At 38.0% G+C, this 20,749-nt stretch overlaps 1 protein-coding gene across 1 annotated transcript in view; it reads left to right on the forward strand.

Annotated features, from left to right (window-relative positions):
• Positions 1-4,292: 4,292 nt before the first annotated feature.
• Positions 4,293-20,749, forward strand: part of ROS1 (ROS proto-oncogene 1 , receptor tyrosine kinase) — a gene marked incomplete at both ends in the record, with an annotated part of 48,747 nt that continues 32,290 nt past the window's right edge. Inside the window, 14 exon segments of the mRNA XM_010081151.1 lie at positions 4,293-4,393; positions 5,508-5,722; positions 6,057-6,221; positions 6,838-6,999; positions 7,845-7,985; positions 7,988-8,100; positions 8,979-9,042; positions 9,699-9,901; positions 10,626-10,837; positions 11,338-11,624; positions 12,557-12,733; positions 15,222-15,439; positions 16,109-16,196; positions 16,199-16,234. Coding sequence (XP_010079453.1) covers positions 4,293-4,393; positions 5,508-5,722; positions 6,057-6,221; positions 6,838-6,999; positions 7,845-7,985; positions 7,988-8,100; positions 8,979-9,042; positions 9,699-9,901; positions 10,626-10,837; positions 11,338-11,624; positions 12,557-12,733; positions 15,222-15,439; positions 16,109-16,196; positions 16,199-16,234 — 2,182 coding nt within the window.

The following is a 20,749-nucleotide window of genomic DNA, read 5'->3' on the forward strand; positions in this document are numbered from 1 at the left end:
TTTTTTTTTTTTTTTTTTTTTTTATTGGGCGTGTGTTTTAGCAGTTAGATCTGTTGAATACAGTAAGTGTTCATGGTTGTCAATATCACCGTGTCATGACCAGAAAAATAACGTGCCTTTCTTGCAGTGTCGTTATATCATTTCACAAACAGGGTAAGAATTAAATCATGTAACAGCTGTACCAAAACTCTGGCCCTTAATTCTGAAGTCAGACCCTTGCAACAAAATGTGGCATTAAAGACATCCTTATAGTTATAATGCTGCTCCTTCCCATATGTGAAAGGTACTTATTTTTCCCAAATGCCTTAAATATAGTGGTCAGTTCTGGCTTTCCCATCAAAATACAGAGATGGAGCTCCATAGCATCCTGTCCCCTCTGTGATGTTCCCCACCTCACAGGTCCTGACAGGGCCAGTTTTGAGGCTAGACACTTGCCAAGGACACCAGAGTGGCACTTCAGGCTGCAGAGGTGCTGCAAAGAGAGCATTTGCCTGTGCTGATGAGAGAGGGGCTGGCAACTGGTGCCATGCTTGTGTTTGCTTCATTCCCTTTCCTCTGCTCCTCTCCCCTCTACTCCCCTCTCTTTCTTTCTTCTTCCTTCTCTTCCCCTCCTCATGTAGCTGGGAGAAAAATGTTGGATGACCCAATTCCCTGGTAAGAAAGCCCAGTCAGCTGGATTGGGACTGCAGACCCGGTGAAGCACACAAGGTTTGACGAGACTTTGAACTTTTTCCAGGCTGTGTCCTGAGCAGGTCTGGCTGAGGGACGGTCCCATCTATTGCAGTGCTTTTACTTTATGGAGTCTCTCTCAAAGAAGAGCTGAATGGTCCCCACTTCCAACCACAGCCTGTGTGGGGTTTTACCCTCTGTCCCAAGTGCTGGAGTGAGGCATAGGTTGGCTGTCACAGAAGAGGTTAACTTATATATATTATTGCTGCAACATCTTTCTTTAAAACAGAGCTCTCACTAAAGAAGTCTTTCTAAAAATTCCATCTGTCTTACAATTTGTGCTCCCATTTTACCTGAAGACAGGGTCTCTACTAAAGTCTCTTACCAAACTTGAGAGATCTACATCTCTTGGTTAGCTTTGTATCATTCCCAGAACATTTCAATTTCCTTTCCCAAAGGAAAAGAGGCCAGTGTTTCTTTGATTATTAAAAAAACCCAGGCCTGGCTTAGTCTCTGAAAGGCATTAACATTCATAAAGGCCAGTCAATCTCACAGCTCCCTGTTACATTCGTGACCGTTTGAGGAGGAGAGGGAAAGCTGGTTCTAGTGTGGTACCTGCTATAATTGTAAACTTAAATACAGAAGAACTGAAAAACTTCTGTCACATGTAGAGAGAAATGTCTGTGCTGCAAAGGGTCACTGTATTTTCCACACCTCTCCACAGAAGCTGGCTGATGTGGACTGTCTTCATGGGAAGATACATGCTGTCCAAGCTCAATGGCACATTTACACTTATCACATATCTTCTGGGTGATCTGTTGCAAAGGACTGACAATTTGCAGTTTATTCTAAGCAGTGAATGTCACCTTCCTTGCCCTTCTCTTTCGACTCACTACCTGTTTATCTGAATTGCCTCATGCTAACCTTAAATTTCTTGTTCTTGTTTTCAAGAACCTTGGCAGCAATAAGACTGCTTGTCTGCTCCTGTCATTTTTTTTTCTGCACCTTTCTCTATGTCAGTGATACCAGCCTTCAACTGTTCACTTATTCACACCTCCCACAAACAAACATCTCTCCTGCTTCTATGCTGCCCCTAATCTATGCACTGACTTCCTGAACTCAGCCTCCTGCCATGATGCATACAGGAAAAAAGCCAAGTAAATTGTCTAGATTGAGAAGTGACCAGTAATAGCTGACAGGTGGATGTTCATTGAAATAAAACCCACAATAAACCCATCAGGAAAAAAAAGGGCAGTACAACATTCTTTAATGGAATTATTGAGCTGGTTGTTATTGTAGCATGTAAAGATGCAAATATATTTTTGCACAAGTAATAATATGTATCTTCCTTGCACAATGGAGTCTTTTATCCTGAAAAGAGTACCTCTTACCTCAATATTAAAACACAGATGTAATAGTTAATTGCTGTTATTCAACAGTTAGAAGATGTTCTCTGCATAGAATCGTAGAATGGTTTGGGTTGGAAGGGACCTTAAAGATCATCTAGTTCCAACCCCCCTGACATGGGCAGGGACACCTTCCACTAGACCAGGAAACTGGTTCTTACTGGTATTTCCTAGCTATTTTTCTAATAAAGAATTCCTGTTCAGCTGGTCAGTATAGGATCTTCAGCAGTGTACAGCTGCATCTTGTTTTAGCTTGAAATCTGAGTGACAGGAATAGAAGAGACTGCTATGGAGATGACAGGTTTCCTAAACAAATATGAAGGCAGAGCTTTGAAAGTCTAATTTCTTTGGCAGGAACTAGATCCTTTAATGACAATTATTTTATTTTTCAATCAGTTGTTTAGCTTAGCTGGTGTGTATTGGCATAGCTTGATTGATTTTGGCAGAGCTACTTATTGCAGATTAAGCTTTATTGCAGCTTAAGGTCTGGCACAAAATTTCCAAAGCACTTAGTAAATTGTTTACACTGTACAATATGCCTGGGACAAAAGTAATTTACAGGGGACTAGCAAAGTGCATTGTATGCAGGAGGGGCCAGGACCCTCTAGGTGTGGCCTCTTAATATTTCTAGTCAAGGGGTATTTCAAGTAGCTAAATTTATGTCGAGTCTTACAACATGGAGTTACATTGCATGATCACAACCACGTATTGTGTAGAGAGACTAAGACCTCTCTTGAAATGGAAAATGTTTGTCTATTTTTGAAGCATAGCAAGAGCAAGGTGTTAAATTACTGCCTAACCCCTGAATATTAATTGTACAAATATTTTTTTGCCTTTTTAATGGGGATACAGAGATCAGGAGAAAGAAGATGGGCATGTCTATAGGAAAATTATAGTAGTTGCAAAGAAAAAAAGAAGTTTAAAACAGCAAGGCAGATTCAGGAAGATGTAATTTGGTGTTGAGCATGGGAGGGAGAATAGGTAAATGGGATAAAATATAACATGCTTGACTAAATATGCACTCAGGCACATACATACTGTAAGATATTTTTAACAGGAAAACCTACAGGAGCAATCATTCAAACTTAGTTTTTCTGACACACAATGTCAACAGAAATATGTCAAGAATGTGATTACATAAGGACCAACAGACAACTAAGTGATATGGCATTTGCTTTCCTGTCATCATCTTCTGCAGTTTATTAATGAAGAGTTAAAAAATAGTCTGCTCCACTTACGTCCATAAGGGAAATTTAAGCTTATAAAAGAATAGCAACAACTTGTGTTTGGATGAGAAAATTGAGAGCTGCTGGAAAACATGTCCAGTGAGGCCCCTAGCAACTTGTAAGCTGTGCTAATGACATGACATAGACTGAACTTGATTTAGCAGACTAATTTGTGGAAGCAAATTCTTTGTTACTCACAGAACAGATTATTAGATGTCTGCTTTCTATTATTTTTGCATATGGTATTGAATCTGTTGTTTACTGCAAAAGCAAGAAAGCTCTATTTTAAGTATTAGATCCTATTAAAAAGAAACAAAAAATCTTGCACCTACTTTAGATTATATGAATTGTTGAAGTAACGAACAGGAAGATTGTTTCATTCCCCCCTCCCTGATTCTTATTTAATAATAAATGATTTACCAAAATGTAAATATTTGAATTTCCCATTTAACCAAACATGTAAATTAAAATTTTTTTGCATGCCTTTTCCATAAAAATGCAACACATTAAATATTCTGTGCATAAAATCAAAGCTAGAAAACAAAGACAAAATATCTGAAATACTTCTTTCAAAAAGTGATTCTGACTTTCAGACAGGATATCAGTCACCTGTTTTTGACAGAGTATTAAAATACCAGAGGTGTTCTGGAAATTTTGGTAGGTAGTTCCACTAATCACTTGATACACTATTGCCATAATATCTGAAGTACTCAGATACTCCAGGGATGAACACTGTGACAGATGCTCATAAAATGCTATCTAGAAAATCATCAGCTGCTATAAATAGGTGTCCACCAAGGACCTAATTATTTTCTAGTGCTACTTCTTTTTGTGTTAGAATAAACTTTCATAGTAGTAATGTTAATTTGCCAATAATATTTTTGCCAAAAAGCTACTCATGATGCTGGCTAGATAACAGTTATGCCTAAGGACTTGTACCTCAGAAGTGAGGGCATATTCAAATGACATTTGGACTTTTTTTTTTTCTTAGGTGGTTGGTTTAACTTTGGATCTCACCTATGGTTCTCTTTACTGGCTTGTGCAAGATAGTCTATGCCTAAGCCTATACAGAGTTTCTCTTTGCAAAGAAGGGTAAGTACATGGGTAGCAAAGGTAAGAAAGTCTGTGCTTTCTAGTTTTTGTGATGCTCTTTAAAAACAAATTTTGTCCAATGCTAGGCACACTAGTTACTAATTTAACAATAAACAAAAGAAGAGCTAAGGGTCACACCAGGCTGATGGCAAACTGAATGTTGAGATGGATGTCAACACGGTTTTGCAGTGAGCGAAACACAACATGGATGCTAAACTGAATGGAGGTAATTCTCATCAATTTTTAGACTGGGAAATAATCGCCATTTATTGTCTATTTCATCTTGGCATTTACAGCAGCTGACACTTTCCAAGTTCCCAGAGCTGTAACTTGTTCATCTTGCATGGAGCTTAGGACTTGAACTGACATCACTTTCTCACCTGAGCAATCAGCACTTAGCAGGCTTTCCTCTTGATCATCCTGAGCATGAAGTGGTTTCATGATTCCTGAAATGGAAAATGTGAAAAAAAGAACAAAATAAACACGTGTTTATGGGTCAGCTCGAATATATACTAAGACCTTGAGAAAAATAGTCATTTGTTCTGTAAGTGCCAAGAGCATGACGACTGGCAGCTCATTAAACTGCATTTTTTGCTCCTTTCATTATGGAGAGTGCCTTTTTTTGGGGGGGTGAGGGTGGAGCTTGGGTGGGTTGGTTGGTTGGGGTTTTTTTGCAAGCATCAGATTAAACCTCTTAAGATTTATTGAACAGTATCTGTATTTATATGTGCTCATAATGTTGCAGGCTGGCTTTGTGTGGAATCAGCTGAATTTTCTGACTGATTTTAGACTTGCTATGGTTAATGGTTAACCTTGCTGAGAGAAGATGAGCTGATTTTTCAATATACTCAATTTTCTACATCCATACATCAGAATATTAAGCCATTTTGTAATTGTTTTGTAATGAAATCAAGGTGCTCCTGCAATATGCCATTCTGAAAAGTGTTCTGTTGTAGGGAAATTAAAGAAAACTTTTTAAATTGTTTTCCTGCTTCCTGCATGAGAATTAAGAATTTGAATGATGAGAAATTTATTGATGCATCAAACAATATATAAATCTTCTTCTCTCTACATGTGTGTTTTCAGTTAGATAATTTCATATGTGTTTTCACAGCTGTGGTAATGGCATTGTCACAGCATTTGCATCGTGGAGTACTTCAGAAATATCTCAGGGTACATTGGATTACTGCAGTGGTCGTCTGTTTTGGATTAATAGTCTTCAGTTTATTACAACTCAGGAGGTCCATCAGAGCCTTAGCATTCCCTTCTCACAACCAGCAGAGTTTGCAGCCTTTACCCTTGTGCACACATCACTTAAACCTTTGCCAGGTACACTATTTTATTTATCTAAACCCCTCAATAAAGGTATTCACTGTCAGCCTGTAATTCCTCTTTCTTGAAATTCTTTAGTTGTTTGACAATAGATAAGAACCAACAACAACTTATTAATAAATATATCAGGCTATACCTGGGTAATGTGCAGTTGTAAAAGCTGATGGGTATGGCTAAAAAGAATACATGGTGTTGTTATTCATTGTTTCTATCTAATGACAGCTTATGTGATTTTCCATAGTACTTCAATAGTCTTAAGTCAGGTTTGAAAAGTCTAGCTATTGCTCATATTCTTTAAGTTGCTATTATTTCTTCCTCTCTTTACGGAGAGGAAAATTTTATTTTACACCAAAAGTGATTCCAGATTCAGTGCCAGAGTCTTCCTTCAGGATTAAAGGAAATTCTTCAAGTTTTCACATCACTTGGAGTCCTTCCACAAATGCAGAATGGGGAAGTGTCTTTTACTGTGTGGGATCAAAAGCTCTACAAGTGAGGATATTCATGCAATCCTTCCTTATTATTTACATATATTGCTGCATCTATTTGCTGATGTATCTATTTTTAAACAGAAATACGGTTTGTTTCTTCTCCAGCATGTACAAATCGGTCAAGAAGCAAAACTAAACTGTAAATGTAAAGCAGGCTGTCCTATTTCTCCACCACTGAGGCCAGCAGGAGAGGAACACAGGCTTATCAGTAGCTCTGGGCTAGCTGCTGAGGTGTGAAGTCAGGGTGAGGAGCTCCCGGTGCTCAGTGTTAGAAAGCCTTTCACAGTAACTCAGAGGCAGGAGTGTCCTCTGAGCTTTGACAGTGGGAGAGCCTTTGTCTTTGCCTAAAAAATGACTAAATGTGAAATCTAGCCTTCATCCACACTTAATTTTAGCACTGTTGGCAAGCTGTACTTTAAATTCAAAGGGCAGATTGCTAGCAGATTGCTACTCATTGCTGCAGTGCCACAGGAGTTGGTGAAACAACGATCACTCACAGGAATAGAAGCTCTGTCTTGAATTAGTTGACCAGCTTGGTGAGGGGAATTTTAGAAAACTGAAAGTCTTTCTGAGAGGGAAAATAATGTTTTGTTTTATTTTATTCTGTTTTATTTAACTTACAGTCTTTGGAGAGTGAACAGTGCCTCTATCCCCATAATCTGACAGTGCCAACCTATGGAGTTGATTCGCTAGAACCATTTGCACTCTTTGATTTTAATGTCACTCCATACACATACTGGGGCAAGGCACCAACAACATCTCTATTTCTTCGAGCTCCTGAAGGAGGTAACAGAATTTTAAATCCCATTCCTTACCTGTAACAGGTACTGGGACCAGGTCTGTATCTGAAACCCTGGAGAGGAATGAGCAGCTTCCAGGGCTAGTCAGCTCTAGGCAGAGTTGCAAGGACATGCTCTAGAGTATCTTTGGGTATTATCTACTGCACACATAAATGCACACAGCTGCAGTAATAGAATTTGGAACAGAAAGTGCATGACAATATATCCACCATGAGCCTAAGACTATGAGCAAGAAAGAGAAGTTGAGATCTATTACAATGACCATCAAAGGCTGAATTTAATATATTAATCACTTATTAAGTTTTTAATAAAAGTTATGCACTTTTTACTTTTTACGTCCATGTTTATTTTTACATTCATGCAGGTCAAAGTTAAGTCAGCTAAAATATAGTACTCAGTGACTGGAGTGCTGGAGACTGAGAAAGCTTATGAGCTACAGTAGATTTTGAAGTGTCGAGGAAGGGGAATAGAGTAAGCTCTATATTGTCAAAATTCTTGCAACTCCATTGTTACCTACAGGACTTGGCTAAAAAAATATTTCCCAGTCTGAGTGCAGGAGTGAATTTGTTTCTATTCGTGCAGCTCTTTTTTTGCTAAGCAAGTTAGAATCAGATACCTACACACCAATGAAAAACAGAAAGGAATTACCATGAAGTTTCAGATATTATTCTCTAATTTACACCTCACCAATTGTTATCTGTCTCTGTCAGCACTGGGGTTGTAAAACTCAGGCTCAAAACTAGAAAAGTTAATTAAGTAGAGTTCATGTTTTAATAGGAGTACTTCGCTCTGTGTTTTTTATTTTTTTTTTATTTTTTTTTTTAAATACAGTTCCTTCAGCCTCTATGAACCCTAGAATATATGTGTTGCGACATAACCTACATAAAAGTGAAGAGAAAGTCCTTGTGGAGTTCAGGTGGGACAGGCCTGAAAGGGACAATGGAGTATTAATGCAGCTCAGAGTTTACTATCGAGTCAGAATGGCACTGCTGACGCTTTCACAGAGTGGAACACAAGCAACATAAAACCAATCCTGATGCTCTTTTCTCTCAGGGATGTGCTTCCTAGCCTCACTGTAAGGTTTCAGGTATGAAAAATTACTGAGCTTATCTCATGTTAGATGGTAGATGTTATCAGTACAGCCTGACATGTTTGCTGAGGAGATGGCATTGGGCTTGGGGCAAGAACTGGTTTCTGCTTGTGGTACTGCTGATTCACTGACTCGCCTTTGGATACCTGGCTTAACCTTTCTACATACTGTATTGTTCACTAAATAAGGTGCAAAACAATGCTGCAATACTACACATGTTTGGTGAGGCCCAAAATAAAGTCTTCTAGAGGTCTTCCAGAGCCCCTGCTAAAAGCTGGAAGTTAGACACAGCTTTGGCTGAGCTGGTGAAGGGTGACAAGCTGTAAAAACAGAGCCACAGATCAAGAGAATTTCCACTGCTGGAAAAATGCAAGTACTCACATGGCTTCCATAAAAACAAACTTCCATATTAAAACTTGTCAAGTGGTCATGTTTTCATTGTGATAAAAGGTTTGGAACATGCAGAATGTGGGCTTGAAATATAGGTTAAAAACACGAGAGCATGTAACAGGTCAGATACTGACGGGGGAGATCATTATGTTGGTTGTAACATCAACCAACAGTAGGAAGTATTCTGGCCTGGGGAAGGAGACCAGACTGCCTGGTGTCCTTTGAGCTCCAACTGATATATGCAGCATGAATTGTCACTCTCTGGGCCACTGCTTAAAGTTCTCTCCAGAGCCATGGTCCAACCCTGAATGTAGCCTTTGAACTGACCAGCACAGCCTTAGGTCAAACAGAGCACATGCATATGCTCCTAGCTGAGCAACCAGGGGATCTGGTTCTGTTTTTGTCATTAACTATGACTCTACAGGTTCTCGAATCCAGTGATTTATGTTCCTACTTGACATATATAACAAAGTCTTGTCTCACAGGTGCAAGCCTTCACCTCTGTGGCTCCAGGACCTTTGTCTGCTGTAGCAGAGAGGAATTCATCAGGTATGGATGACATAGATGCCATCTCATTGTTTGTGTGTAATAGCTCCTGAAATCAACAATGCAGGAATTTGGTTATCTGATAAATAGCCTCTGACACTTTGTGTGACATTTGTTCTACCCTACAGTAGACACCATAGAGAAAATAGTTACAGCTTCTGACGTGAAATGATTAACACATTTCTTATCATTACATTAAATTGCAGGAATTTCAAGCCTTTCCTCAAAACTATGCTAAATTAACTTTTCTAGGCAACCCCAGGATAGTATGGAACAGGTTTTGATCTGTAATCTGCATACTGCTAGAGGTCACAGAATATTTCTAATTGGGCTGTGAAAGGTAACCAGGAGAGTTAGAGATCTACTAGGGATCATAGGCTATTTCTAGTTGGGCTGTTAAAGGTAATCAAGTAAGCAAATCTGTTTTTACTAGTCTTAAATTTCTTAGGTAAGCATCCACAACGTCATTGAAAAAATGTTGAGTTGGCATGTGATGCCAAGAAGGCATCTCATTATTTTATGTATTTGCTGTGACACATGACCAAATATAATTTGTGAAGGGCCATAATTTATTTTTATCTTCTGCTTGTTTTCCTTATGAATGACTGCTATGATCTAGAATGTTTTTTGTAAATTCTGCTGTGCCCTTTTCCTTCCAGATCTCTTCCCTGTCCCAACTCTTATAACTGTTTCTGACAACAAGTTGTTTCTTACTGACATAGACAATAATCATACCATATGGGAACTTTCAGCAAAGACAAATGTAAAGGACATCTGTTATACTGCTAATGATGACAATCTGTACTATATTGTAGAAGATTCTCTTATTCTTCTGAATATACAGACTACTTCAAAGTTTCAGGTATTCCTTTGTTCATTCCCTTTCTTGAGAGAATCTAGGAAAATATGTGACCATTATTGTCATTATTTTGGGGTTAATAATGTTTTTGAAGAAGTCAAAACTACATATCTGAAAAAGAAAAAAAGTGGTATGATGAACAGAGCACATTTAATGGAAAAATACAGTGGGGAAAAGAGAAAGACATAATATTCTTAATGACTATCAGTTCATATGAGATGTAGTACAAAAGAGATTAGCTGGATAATTTTCCTTTCTAGCAGTACAATAAAAATATATATAATATAATAAAATTTAGACTTCAATTTTTTATCATCAATAGCTATTAGAATAGGCCAGGGTATAACATTGGTAAAGTTTTCCTGTTAAACATATATGATTTTAGTGACAACTGCTTTGATGATAAGGTATTTAAACAGATATTATAACTATTCTATACAAGAAGTTTATTTTTTGTGTCAAATAAAATTTAATTTAATTTTGATTTAATTCTAATTTCAAGAATATGGAAGCAACATGGAAACAACAATTGATATTTATGAAACAACAGTTTTCATTTCTATAAAAATATTGGAATCCTCATTCCATGGTATCTCTTTATATTTTGACTTCTACTTGCCAAGTAGAAATTGTTTTGGAAACAAATCTAATTCCAAAATGTCCTAGCATCAGGTGGGAAAATTCTGCTCTCAAGTAGTTTTAGTAATGTTTTTATTTTTTTCTTAAGTTTTTCAAAGATGCATATCTTCACAACACCATAGCCATCACAGTTGACTGGATTGCAAGACGCCTCTTTGTTGCCCTGAAAATGCCATGGAATGAAACTCAAATATTTGTTATTGATCTTGAGCGCAAGATAAAATCTCTAAAAGCATTGAACATACAGTTGGGTAAAAGTAATTCAACAGTATCATCTCTGTTGTCATATCCTTTTTTAAGGTGAAGCATATATTACTAATAACTTTTTAAAGCATATTTTAAACATGATTTTCATAAAATCATCAACTGATAAGGACCTAAAAGGACTTTTTATAGTATATGAGTCTTTTGCATTGTGTAACTCAGAAATTTCTGGATGTAGTTCTACTTTCATACTGCTGGTTGAGCCTGGACATATCTAATTTCAAAAAGATGTCTGTGTTTGAATAAAGATTTCAGATGATACTGACAGGTTCTTCTTTTTAAGTGATGCAAATGAAAGCCAGCACCAGATAACAATTATTTACAGTAACTGTTTTATCCAGAATAGTAATTTATTGTGAGCTTCCATTCAAAAATATCCTATAAACACCTGGAATCACTCTGCAAGTATGCTGCTGCAGTTACCCTGTATTAAATGTTTGGAAGGTTTGTGACTGTAGTTGTGTATGGGACTGTATTTAGGTAAGATTGCTTAGATTTTAGTTTTTCTACTGTAAGCAGAGCATTTTATTTGATAGCCTCTTGTACTGGATGGAAGAGCTTGATTATGGCAGCTGCATGTTTTATTATGATATTCTGAGTAACATCATGCACCACATTTTGGGATACCTATCAGTAGAAGAACAGAGGAGGAACTACTGCACTTGTAACATGGCAGATGCAGAGCCTGGAAGACCCGTGAGTATTGATTTGTCTGATTCCAAGAATCCCTAGCTGCTGTCTATTAGAGGAAGAGATGAAATATGGGCCTCAGATGTGGATGGTTGCCACTGCTGGAGAATTACCAAAATACCAAGTTTTCAAGGTCTGAGTGCTCTGTTATGTTTCTAGGTAGTTTGTGATTCTTGCTATCTCTTAAATGAAGCAACATTAATTTCAGCAAAATAGCATTCATGAAATACTTTCTTTATAAAATCAATTTGCCTATAGGCAAGATGGACAAAATGTGTTCTGTGTTTCCCGTTGTGTACTCTGTTGATACAAACTAGGAGAAAGAGCAGTGTGAGGATAGTTACTGGGGCAAATATGTATTCTAGTAAGATGTAAATTAAATGGAGATGCTTCAGCCACAAATGTTGTTGATGGATTTCACTTACAGTATTAACGCACTGTTTTCCTAGGTTTTCATGTTAGGTGCACCTATAACAGTTTATCTCAATGAAAAGATATAATACCATCTTAAGTTATGCCTGAAAGTGGCATTGCAGACTTCAATATGTGGGGAGGGTACTTCATGCAGGTAGAGTCTTGTATGACAACTTACCTATGTTGCACTATTTGTAATGATGACACTTAATCTTGGTTGCTCAGTTTTCAGCTCGATTCTGGATGAATGCTGGTAAAGTGGTTCTATTGCCAGAGGAGCTGTATTAATTGTTCCTGGGAGATGGCAGAGCACCATGGTTTTCACCTTGGAAAAATGATGGAAATTTCTATAGACAGCTCTCACTCTTGTGTTTTATTTCTGGTGTTTGTTATTTGAATTACATTTTTCATAATTATGGATTATAAAAAGCCTTCAAATCTACACTTGTAAATGGAAATAGCAAAGTTTCTCAGCTTCATGAGACCTACTGGAAAATATCAGAAATCCCTTTTCCAGGAGAGGTCTTTGAAGATATGGTGTGACCAAGATACCTATATTGGCACACTGTGGATACAAGCACCCATCTGCTCTTGTAAAATTGTCTGCTCAGGGATTATTCTGAAACTTAACTATACAACGTTTTCGTGCAGGTAAGAAAATTGGCAGCTTGACTGTAGATAAGAAATTTATATTCTGGAGCACTGAAACAAAGGAATACACTGAAATTTGGCTAACAAATAAAGAAAGTAGAAGAAACTTTCTTCAGAAGAGAGCAAGTAATGAGCTAAAAATCTTATCCTACAGCTCAGTGGTGTAATGGTATCCAGGCAGAGGGGATTTGGGTTGTTTTGTAAATGTAACATTTATTTCAGAGCATGTACTTGAGTGGCAGATCATGCTATGTGTGTTTGTGTAAAGTATGCTTTATGGATTCAAGTAACTTCAAGAGAGAAACAATTCACTACACACATTTTAAAAGGGATGGATATAAGGACCGGTCTTGTGATGGGTCACATGGAAGGTCATGATGATGAATATTGCCTGTGTTTCAAAGGCTCAGGGTGTTAATACCAAACCATGCCTGTTTTCAAAGTTGTGTCAAACCTGAAGGTTTAGAAAAGGTGGTGCACATTAAAGCACAGAAAAAGAGCAGACATGTCCACAAAGTGTTGTAGCAACAGTTTGATAATGATGTCTGTTATGATACAGAATTATGGTTTTGTTCACAAGTATGCAAAGCTGAAAAAAAAGTCTGCTCTTCCAAAGGCAAAGAGATAAGAACTCTCCTTATTAAAATTTTATAAAGAAGTACCTAAGAGGCAATTACAGCTTACATGATAGTAGACCCAGACTTCACTTAGAACTCCTGATATTTTAAACAAACCACTGTAGAATGATAATGAAAGAAATAAAAAGTAGTTTCAATAGAAAGTTAGGCTTCATGGTACCTATAGGGATTATCTTTGTAAATGCAGAGGTTTAGAACATCTACTAGCATGATGAATATATTCAAAATAATTCTTTAACTTCAGTTTTACACAAAAATCTGACTAATATAAAAGAGAACAATTTAACGGAATGGACTTCTTTGGAATAAAAGAATTTCATACTGTTTTGGGAAGCCATTGGAGTTACTCCTGCCTGCAGCTGCTCTGACCAGTGCCCAGGCTGCTCTTTCCAGCACTTTGGGCGAGTTTGTTCCCATGAGGTCTGTGTGGGCTTGGCGTTGGTGCAGGAGCCTGGTTTGGCCCTGGTCCAGAATGTACCAATCCCTATCCCCAGGGACAGGGTTTCCTGCAAGAGCCCCAGGCTTAGCTAGTGTAGAAAGGGGAGAACTGAATTTCAGTCCAAAGGGATTAGTTCTACTCAGAGATCCCCACAGAGCTCTTCTTATTTACTTTGACTGCTGCAAATATATTTGGAGGAATACACAGCCTTAGCATTTGGTGGAGGGTGGGGGTAGGGAGAGGGGTCAATGCACAGAATTATTCATGCAAGTTTAAGATAAATGTAAATGAACATACTAAAACAAGAAAAAAATATTTTCTTCTCCCTCTCAGTACTGAAAGCAAATGGTATATATGTGAAAAAAGTGATGTTTGCAAAGACAACTGGGTTGACTGACATGCTTTTTATTGCTTTAGTGATGTGAGCAAGGAGTACTGTTAGAATTTCCTTTCATTCTAACCTATTTAATTGCCATCCAGAGATGTGATGTCAGTTGATCTTTTAACACATCAGAAGTACTCTGTGAAAATTATTGTCCTGTCACAGATTCTGTGAGAGAATGATTTCTCTTCAGGGTTAGGAGGAAGGGGACTGAATATGTAGTGAAGGATTTTCTTGTCAGGGTAAATACATTTCTATGGAACTGCCTGACAGAAAGTTTAACTCTGAAAATGACTCAATTCTTTATTCCATCTGGGACTTTTCGTATGGGAGTCTTACTACTCTAAGGAACTGTAAAATTGACAAAGATTCAATCTTACCTTTATTTCTGTTGAACAGACTTTTTTATTCTCTTTGTCTTGTATGCATGAACCTGACTTTGGCAGGAATGGAGGGGCTGCTGTTTTAGGGAGAAAAGATCTAGACAGTGAGGTCAGATGTTCCTCCCCAAGGGCAAACGTTTGTCCTTGGACCATCTTCCCCATGCATGCGCTTTACTCTTTTTCTTCTTGGCAGCAAGTCCGTTTAATGTATTTTTAATTTGTTTTTAAAAGTACATCAAGTGATGAGGGGTTTTCTTTTGTTACTTTTTGTTTACTGTCAGAGAGTAGTTTTCTATTGTTTTGTCCCTACAGACTCTTTTTCTCCTTCCAAAATTTGTCTCACCTTTCCCTCTTGTTACTATGAACTTCACACATGAAAAGTTGTTTGGAAGAAAAGTTACACTTAAAAAACACTTAATTGCTAGAGAAGGGTACCCTGCATATGTGACTTCCCTGTGACAAGCAAGTTTGGACTCATCAGTGTGTACTGCCCTTGACAACACAGCAACTATGATCTGGATTTCCAAGGCATTTAGGTACTTAAAGAGGAACCTAAATTATTTCATAAATCTGTGCCTTTAGTAAATCTGTATCTTATCAAAGACTTTGAGACTTTGCTTTGATGAGGGGTATTTTTGTGTCCATGAAAGTTATCAAATAAAGTACATTCAGGTGGGATTCTTTTAGTTTCTGTTTGTGAAAGCAGAGAGGATAATTTGTGGTTATGCTTTCTCATAGGGAACGGTGGTAGCATCCCATGCAAGTTTGGATTGGTCCAGCAGTAATTTTTGTTGTTGTTGTTGTTATTTGATGTCTTTCCTAGATAAAAGATGCCTGATTCGTTTGCCAGACACTGAGAAACCTACTATCCTTGATATGATGAACACTAGTTTTACGTTAAGCTTGCCATCTGTCACACCACAGCAGCTATGTCCCAGCATATTGCAGCCTACGCCAACATATCTGGTATTGCTCGGACAAATGCCTAACAACCTCAGCAACTCAAGCTACCGTTTGTCTTCTCTACAGCAAAAAACATTGGTATGGCTACTTTGGAACAAAAATGCACACGACATCATATAGAAACAGGGAATGTGATATCACTTCTAGTCATTTTATAAACCATTCTGTAACCTTCTATCAGGGAGTTTTTCTACTTCTACATCCCCAACAGTAATTCCCCTTTTCTGTTCGGTATTTTTTAAGTGGTAGATTTCTTAGCTTTCCTTTGTGCAAGTACTCCTCTACCTTTCAACATGCCTTTGCTAAAATCCTGTCAAAACCGATCTTCAATTTCTACTTGTCAAAAGAGCAGTTGTGGTTGATATTAATCAGTTTAAATAACTCTTTAGACTGTCCAGCAACCATATGGCTTGCCTTTACGTGTTTTGTGGTAGTCGTACTTGCCTTTGTAATTTTTTCTTCTCTTGCATTGTTTTGACTTTGCCATTTCCATTTAAATACCAGCCACTGAACAATGTGCTAGTGTAGCCATGCTAATTACACCTCAGGTTGTTTTTTGGCGTTTTCTGTAGTGACCTATTACCCATATGATCATTATAACATTTTTTTTAAACACTAAAGATATTAGAATAGAAAAGCACTACTGTATTATTTTTTAACACTCATCTAATTGACAGACGATGGGTGTGATATATGACTCTCTTTTCTAAAAACACATTTATTATTTATTATGTTTTTTAACTACAGGAATTTCAGGGTCCTATAGCCATCATAGACAACCTACAGCCATTTTCAAGTTACGTCATACAAGTTGCAGTGAAAAACTTCTATTTAGATAAGGAAAAGAGACAATTGACACAACTCTATATGGAGGTTTGTTTCACAGTCTATTCTGTTTTTGAACACAATTCTCATCTCAGTTAAAGGAAGGTGTGTGTAAGCTTGGTTTGCAAATCAGAAGCAGAGAAATTTTCTTAAAATGTAACCTCTGTAGATCTTCACAAGGTTTTGGCAACTAGACTTGATGAATCTGTAAGATTCATAAGACATGTATGTATTCTTAAATGCTTTTGCTTATCGGCTTCCTGAGTAAAGACAAACTATGGTTAAAAGTGGCTAAGTAGTTGCAGTTTCTGCCTTGGACCACATTTTTAATAAGTTGTGTTTGAATGTATATGTGGTTATGTATGCTTAAATATGTGTGTTATGTATTCAATCAGCATTAAGATCTTTTCCCCTTGGCTTGACATTGTTCTCATGATTACTGTTTCTTAGGGTAGTGCAGATTTGATTTATTGTGAACCAGGCTTAAAAAACAACGATTAATTTTTACTTCTCCTGACCTGAATGACAATAGCACATTTTCAGTTGGTTTAAACAATTTTGATGTGCCCTTCTCAGTCCCTTTCACACTAGAAGAAGAAAGTTAGGAAGTAGTGCTTTGAACTTGAATGTTCACTGTGTCATTTAGGGCAGAGAGTGGACTGATTAGCGATTACCTAAAAATAAATAAATACATTATTAAACTAATCATGGCAGAAGGAAGCCAAGAAACTTCAATGGGAGTGAATGGGTGAGAGAGGAATGAGTGAAGGCAAGAGGTCAAGATATGATGGCAAGGCAGCCAAATAGAATTGTGTTTAAGCGGAGCTACCTCTGTACTCTGTGATGAGGTGTGACCTGCTGATGCAACAGAAGAGGGCAAAGACAAGAACTAGCAGGGTCTAAGGGAGCATGTAGCTGCAGCCTAGAAAAGGATAACAGGGACATGGCTCACTTTCTGTAAAAGCCAAGGCTACATTTGGGGAAAACCTGCACATAGTTCTGTCCATGAGAGACAAGATGCAGTGCAAGTGAAAGGTGTATTTTATTTTAAAGGCTTTCTCCTGAGTACAAAGTTGCTTTTGAAATAAAGAATGAGAAACAAAAGAAAAAAGAAAATGTGATCAAGAGCATCTAAGTTCTATATAGCTTGTTATTCAAGATGGTTCTTTATTTTTTGAGAGCTGGGCCTGTGCTTCTGTAGCATACCTAGCTTACAAAGCCAGTTTTCACCTCACATAATACACGTGTGCTATATTATCTCATGATGTAGCTCAAGAAATGTGTCTAGGTTAACACCTCCTCCACTGCCTGCTTTGGGTGTGTGATTTTGCAAATTTCCCTTTCTGTTGTTCTACTTCAAAGGACTGTCCATCTTTTCAGTGCTCTCTTAGAGAACTCAGTCATGTTAAACATGTTTTATTTAGGTCACATTTTCCAGAACAAGAAATGAGGGACTTCTGTAACAGTTCTGCTGTTGATTTGTAGCCTGTGTTACGTTATGAGGGATTTATAACTTCACTCAGCTCACACTGATTATCCATCTGACCATAGCAAGCTACAGTTTTTCCTGATCACTGGCATATTTCTTACTGTGTCTTCTCCTCTTGCATTCATCCTCCACCCTTTACCTTCATAGTTATCCTCTCCACCTTGCTCTGGAGTTTCCATTGCAGAACATAGGTCTGCTGCTGCCTTAGTTCCCTAACTAAATATGCTGGTTTTGTTTGTGGGTTCAGAACTTGGGGTCCAAAACTACTGACTGCTAATCTTGTCATACTTGATGAAACTTGGGACATGTCATAGTGAGGAAATTAAGCTCTATGTTGCACTCTAATGCAGACCCAGGTGCTGGCACTGTGAGTGCCAGCATGTTTCCCATCTGTCCTTGAAGTCAACATGGCCCAGAAACTTTCCTCAAATGCCACAAGGGCAAGATTCATAGGCAGCCCGAGTTCAAGATGTCCTTATTCTTTGAGAATACTACTAGTCTGAGCTAGATGCCTCTTTGGCTGGAAATACCTTAATTAGGGCAGGAATATGCTTCTGCTAACTCTTTGCTTCACTCTGCAGCTGCAGGGCAACTACTGTTCCAGTTTCCCTGAAGCTCTTGTCATCTTCCAGAAAGAAAAGGATCATCCGAAGATGCATGCTATGCCTTTGCATGCGTTGTGTTGCATTGAAACACAACCCCAAAGCACTACCTTGCTCAACTCTTTTTCTTGTTTTACATGTGTTTGTGTGTACGTGCACACTTGTCTTCATGAGGAGTTGCCTTTGTGTTTGTTGCCTTCAGACAATTTTTGCATCGTTGAGTGATGCTGCTGGACTCACCTGATGAAAACATGGAAAACTATGATGAGAGATAACTGTTCCCTGTAGTATGCATAGCACTTGCTTGTTCTTCTGTTGTGGCAGATCTGCTCTGCAGCTGTGCTCCATTTATTGTGCCTGGTGTCAACAGCTAGGTTGACTTGATCCACATAAACTCATCACTTGCAGAGCCATCAGACACCTCTCATAATCCCCAAATCAGCAAGGCAGAATTATAGCCAAGCTTACATGGCAGCCTGTTTGGGTTTTTCAGGAAAGACCAGGGAGATGGTACCTAGGGATGCTTGCTGTTGAACTCACAGTGTTATAGGAATGCTATAGACCTCGCCTTCACTAGTCTTCCTGTCCAGCTCTTGTCCTGCAGGGTTGGAAAAATTCTTCTCTGAGAGAGGGTGAGGAACTGAAACTGAGGGGTCCTTGGGCACTAGCTCACTTAACCCAGATGCAGCAGGGCTGGCTGTAGCTGACATACAGCTGTGCAGACTGGGCAGCTATGGGGTTATTACTGTGACATGCAGCTAGGGCACAGCAGCAGGATTCCTGAGGTTTTCCTTTACCTCTGCTTGGCTTTTTGTTGCTTCACAAGGTACTGAAGCAACTGGAATTCAAATAAGTGCAGCCACCACTGTGTTTTTATTATTGTCTCAAATCCCTTACTGATCAGCTGTGCTCAAGGAAACATTTTATCCAAAATAGCTGGCAACAAGTACGTGCCAGGGGTCCTCATTCCCGTTCTTCTTCTCTTGGGGATACACTTTGTGATTTCTTCAAAGACTCCTCCATAGAACAATAAACCTGTCTTTTTGCCGCCATTATCCACAGGAGAGCATCACCTGTGAGCTACCAGTGGCTCCTCTTGTGCACAGATCATTCCTTTTTTTTTTTTTTTTTTTTTTTTTTTTTTTTTTTTTTTTTTTTTTTTGTTTTGTTTTTGTTTGTTTTGTTTTGTTCTGGGAACAGTCACATTTTTTCCCCTTAAGAAAACCTCTGTTTAACTTCTTTTCATCTTTCAAATGAAAGTGGAACAAGAGGTGCGGGCATACTGCCACTCTTCTTTGGGGATCCAGACATGCTACACTTTGGAAGATGTTTTCCAACCATGCTACTTTTTTTTTTTTTTTTTTTCTCTTAACAGTCATATCTCTTAGCATCTGCAGCAGCAAGCAAATAGGCTCTCATCTCAGAATATTATGAGCATATTCTCAAGGAGTCTATAGCAAAAAATAAGAAAATCTGGCCTATGATCAGTAGATTTCAATTCTTTGCATGGGAATCCACATGTGTGTATGACACACTGATTGAATAAGACTGAATACTATTGGGATGTGGCAAAAATTCACACCATTGCTTCTTTGTGTGGTAAACTGAGCCATTCTTCAGCAAGGTACACCCTTTCAGTAGTGAAACATAAAGGTAGCATATGAAATGGGTAACTGGGTTGCTCCATTGAAATGGAATTTTTCAGTCTCGAGTTAAAATGAAACATGAAACTCAGAATGGGCTTCTCTAGTTGGGGCAAAACAAAACAATGTGATCAAAAGAAAGTCCTAGAAAAAAACCCCACAAAAATACCACAACCCCCCCCCCAAAACCCCCAAAAACCAAAACCAAAAAAACCACAACAACCAAAAAACAAACAAAAAACCCCCCCAAAAACCACACCAGCCTCAAAACCCTGAACATTTTTAAAATGTATTTGTATCAACATTTGGACCTTTTCAAAATTTGTTGAAAAATTTCCAACCAGCTGTAAACAGAATATATATGTGTCCTGGCACGTATGCTCTCAATTTCATGAATGTAGCTGCTAGTTTAAATTGTAATCAGATGCTGCTAGAACCTCTTGAAGTGTGTACACTATTTCACACCTCTGAAGCTGTGTAAATTCCCTTTGTCTTTCCCTCAATTCTGTAATGAAATGAAAGGGTCTTGTATTAATCTGTTCATTCTGAGAAATAGTAAGATAGAGGGAAAGGAAAAAAGGAAGACAACTTTGAAAAATCAATGCATTGCTCTTGCCACAGCGTGTCACTCTTACTCCACATATATTTTAGCTATTGAAAGGAGAAATGTCTTCTTTGCTAGTCCAGCTTCTGCACACTTAATTTAAATAATCTGCAGTCTTGCTACTAGGATATAAATTACAGCTTATGAACCTATCATTCTGATATGTAGGTAACATAGGTAAAAAGAAGTCATTAGAATATCTGGACTGTTCAATAAGAAAAAATA

The sequence above is a fragment of the Pterocles gutturalis genome, unplaced genomic scaffold (assembly GCF_000699245.1).
Source record: "Pterocles gutturalis isolate BGI_N339 unplaced genomic scaffold, ASM69924v1 scaffold5799, whole genome shotgun sequence".
In the NCBI taxonomy this organism is placed as follows: Eukaryota; Metazoa; Chordata; class Aves; order Pterocliformes; family Pteroclidae; genus Pterocles; species Pterocles gutturalis.